At 32.2% G+C, this 3,462-nt stretch overlaps 1 protein-coding gene across 1 annotated transcript; it reads left to right on the top strand.

Annotated features, from left to right (window-relative positions):
• Positions 1–1,110: 1,110 nt before the first annotated feature.
• Positions 1,111–3,108, top strand: LOC114398000 (protein PIN-LIKES 2-like). Its single transcript, XM_028360103.1, has 2 exons — positions 1,111–1,426; positions 1,567–3,108. Exon 2 carries the CDS (start codon positions 1,600–1,602, stop codon positions 2,935–2,937), a length of 1,338 nt encoding a protein of 445 aa, XP_028215904.1. The 5' UTR covers positions 1,111–1,426; positions 1,567–1,599; the 3' UTR covers positions 2,938–3,108.
• The last annotated feature ends 354 nt before the right edge of the window (positions 3,109–3,462 follow it).

The raw sequence follows: 3,462 nt of genomic DNA, 5'->3' as shown, positions 1-3,462 counted from the left end.
TTTATTAACATTTATTAAAAAACAAAACCCAATTGTTATTATAACTTATATTTAATATTTAATTTAATTATATATAAAAAATATTGTTCACTTTAAATTAATTTCTTAATTTTTTTATACGAAATGTTGTAATTTATTTTAATTTAAGGGAATCTTTTGATATGATTTAATGGTTTTTAAAAAATTTAAAAAGTTGCAAGAAGTTAAAATTATAAAAATAAAATTATAATTAATTTTCATAACATATTTACAAAGATGCTTTTATGTCTTTAATATTTTATATGCAATAATTAATTAAAGAGTAAAAGAATAATAAAAATAGTCTTATATGTATTGAAACCAACAGTTAAAACAAAACCTAGAAATTGCTCACAAAAACAACCGTTATTATAACCTATTTAATTTAATTATAAAATATAGTGAAATAATTATATATAAAAATATTACATTTGTATACAAATTAATCCTATAAATACACACTCTTTGTTAGTTTTTTTTTTTCGGATTCACCCAATGATGCAAACACTTTAATTCAATTAATTCCTACTATTTTTGTCTATCAATTAAAACCTATTGTTTTTTCACTTAATACTTTAAAAAAAAATATTCTAATACTATCTCCACCTACTGCCTTTCTTATATATAAACATTCGAATTATGCCATTGCAAAGAATTTTTATTTGAGTTTACTTTTCACGTATAATTATTGTAAATATGTTTATATTATTTATTAATTATAAATAATTTTAAATATAATTTTTAAAATAATTATTACAAAAATGAATATTCTAATGACATTAGGTTAATTGAATACAAGTATAAAAGTAGATCTAATTTAATTATGGTATGACTTTCGCGTCATTAACATAACGTTTTAATCAATTTAGTTAATAGACTAATTATATATAATACTTAAATTTCTAATATATATTTAATACACATATAAATATAAATTTAAATAATATATTCAGTGAAAATTAATTTTGATATAATATAAAAGTCATCAAGGTGATTTGTTGGATATACCAATACCAATAATTGTGCTGATTGCGCGCATAGTAACATCCCTTGTTTAACTAAAATGGATGACCGGTGAGTGGGACTTGTTGTAATCCCTTTCCTAGAATGAGAATATGAAAACTTTTTTTTTTTTTTTTTGGAAAGAGAAAGTATAAAAACTTGGACAGCGTTCTAATTCATTTCTTTATTAATTTGCCAACAAAATTTCAAGTACGACAATCTGGAAAGCGAAGATTGAAATTACAGAAAGGGTTCATTGATTGATACGATACGAGTACGCCTTATCTTCTGAAGCATCTGGCAGATTGATTAGTTAGTCCCTTTTGTGTCAACGATTTGGTGATTTTGAATCTTCGGATGCAGCGAGATAAGATAATCGTGAAAATTGGGTCTCCAAAATTTGTTTGTAAGTTTCCTCTTTCTTCGCTCACTTGTTTAGATTCTGCAGGATTTAAATCCATGATCTATCTCTTTTTCCATGATAAATGCAATGAATCCGAGTAGTAGGGTATACTGAATCATGTGTTGGTTCACTGACTGTTGCAGGAGGGAATTTTGTTCCTTGAGCTAAAACAAAACATGTATGAAAATACTATGAGGTCTTCTGGTGCGGATCTGACAGCTGCTATGGTACCATTGTTGAAGCTGTTATGCTTGACAGTCATAGGGCTGCTTCTTGCAAACCCAACAATGCAATTCATTCCCAAAGCTACATTTAAGCTTCTTAGTAAACTTGTGTTTGCATTGTTCTTGCCATGCCTTATATTTACTGAGCTAGGTGAAAGCATTACTCTTGAAAACTTTGTGGATTGGTGGTTTATCCCTGTTAATGTGCTGGTGAGTACTGCTCTTGGTTGCTTACTCGGGTTCTTAGTGGTGATCATATGCCACCCACCTCCAGAGTTAACCAGATTTACCATTATAATGACGGGATTTGGTAACACTGGAAATCTCCTGCTTGCTGTAGTTGGATCTGTTTGCCATACTAAAGATAATCCATTTGGGAAGCATTGCAACACTAGAGGGGTGGCATATGTTTCTTTATCTCAATGGGTTTCTGTTATCCTTGTATACACTCTTGTTTATCATATGATGGAACCTCCTATGGAGTATTATGAGGTTGTTGAGGAAGGGGCCGAAATTGAGCAAGAGCGGACACTGAATGATATCAGTAGACCACTCCTTGTAGAAGCTGAGTGGCCTGGCATTGAGGAGAAAGAGACTGAACATTCTAAGACTCCCTTTATTGCCGGGATCTTTAAAAGCATCTCGGGTGTTTCCTCATCCAATATTCCTGAGCTTGAAGTCACAGCAGAAAGTGGTGGGACTAGTAGTCCAAAGTCCATTAGATGTTTGGCTGAACCTAGAGTTGTCAGGAGGATTAGAATTGTTGCTGAACAAACTCCCATTCAGCACATTCTTCAACCCCCAACAATCGCCTCTCTATTGGCTATCATCATTGGCACAGTGCCTCAGCTGAAAGCTGTGTTCTTCGGATACGATGCTCCATTATCTTTCATTACAGACAGTTTGGAGATTTTAGCTGGGGCAATGGTACCTTCGGTGATGCTTATATTGGGGGGTATGCTTGCTGAAGGACCAAATGAGTCTAAACTTGGGCTTAAAACTACTATTGGTATTACTTTTGCAAGGCTCCTGGTGCTTCCTGTCCTGGGAATTGGGATTGTGGCATTGTCAGATAAGCTAAATTTCCTAGTTGAGAATGATGCTATGTTTAGATTTGTGCTTTTGCTACAGTACACTACGCCAAGTGCTATTTTATTGGGAGCAATTGCCAGCTTAAGGGGATATGCAGTTAGTGAAGCCTCAGCTCTTCTCTTCTGGCAGCATGTGTTTGCTCTTTTCTCTTTTTCCTTGTACATTGTAATCTACTTTAGAATAATTATGTATGTCTGAAGTTTCACTGTATTTGATTGGCTTGACGTTTTTGCGAGGTTAGACGACTGTTGCCACTGTATTGTCCTCTAGAGCATGAGGTATGACGGGGAAAAAATTAATTATTGCATTGTGAACTGTATTGGTTTGGCACTGACGAAGGATGCAAATATTTTTTTCCTGTGTTTTTGAGCTGGGGTAGATCAACTTTATTTATCCTTAGAAAGTTTGCCTAATGGAACCGGTAGATATAATTTCTACACTTTTGGAGCTTAAGTAGCACATGTTAGTCATTCATATCAGTAACTGCATGCTAAGGAGGTGATTTGAAGTTTCCCATTGACTATTAGGCGACTTCTACCGTGGATTAGTTGATTAAATGGTTCATGGGTGCACCACCAATATTAGCTCTTAGATTTATTATTAAAATATTTTAATGGCTGAGATTAAAATTAAATAAGTTTTTATTAGTTAAAAAATGTTTTTCATATTTATAATATATTCCTTTTTCAGTTTATTACCTATAGAATATTTTTTGTATTTTAC

This window comes from Glycine soja, chromosome 19, assembly GCF_004193775.1.
Source record: "Glycine soja cultivar W05 chromosome 19, ASM419377v2, whole genome shotgun sequence".
Lineage (NCBI taxonomy): Eukaryota > Viridiplantae > Streptophyta > Magnoliopsida > Fabales > Fabaceae > Glycine > Glycine soja.
The sequence above is the reverse complement of the archived record's forward strand: the minus strand, read 5'-3'. Positions and strand labels throughout refer to the sequence as shown.